This window comes from Egretta garzetta, unplaced genomic scaffold (assembly GCF_000687185.1).
Source record: "Egretta garzetta isolate BGI_Z169 unplaced genomic scaffold, ASM68718v1 C8148506, whole genome shotgun sequence".
In the NCBI taxonomy this organism is placed as follows: Eukaryota; Metazoa; Chordata; class Aves; order Pelecaniformes; family Ardeidae; genus Egretta; species Egretta garzetta.
The window spans coordinates 1-397 of NW_009266263.1; the positions used below are offsets into that span (position 1 = coordinate 1).

The 397-nt window shown below is 62.5% G+C and overlaps 1 protein-coding gene across 1 annotated transcript; it reads right to left on the reverse strand.

Annotated features, from left to right (window-relative positions):
• Nucleotides 1-4: 4 nt before the first annotated feature.
• Nucleotides 5-391, reverse strand: LOC104121717 (ras-related protein Rap-2b; the record flags this gene model as incomplete). Its single annotated transcript, XM_009647236.2, has 1 exon — nucleotides 5-391. A coding segment is annotated over exon 1 (303 nt), but the record flags the coding sequence as incomplete, so codon positions are not given.
• Nucleotides 392-397: the final 6 nt, after the last annotated feature.

Below are 397 nucleotides of genomic sequence, written 5' to 3' on the forward strand. Positions count from 1 at the left end.
GCGAGGCGTAGTTCATCTGCCTGACGATCTCCGCGAAGAGCTCGTCCACCGAGGCTTTGTTTTTGGCCGAGGTCTCCATGAAGGGGCAGCTCCACTCCTCGGCCAGGGCTTTGCCCTCCCCGAAGGAGACCTCCCGCTCGCCCTCCAGGTCCACCTTGTTGCCCACCAGGATCATGGGCACCCTCTCGTACCTCTTCACCCGGATGATCTGGTCCCGCATGGGCTTGATGTCCTGGAAGCTCTGCTGGTTCACCAGGCTGTAGACCAGGATGAAGCCCTGCCCGTTCTTGATGTAGAGGTCCCGCATGGAGGCGAACTGCTCGGTGCCCGCCGTGTCCAGGATCTCCAGGACGGAGGGGGAGGCGTCCACCTCGATCTCCTTGCGGTAGAAGTCCTC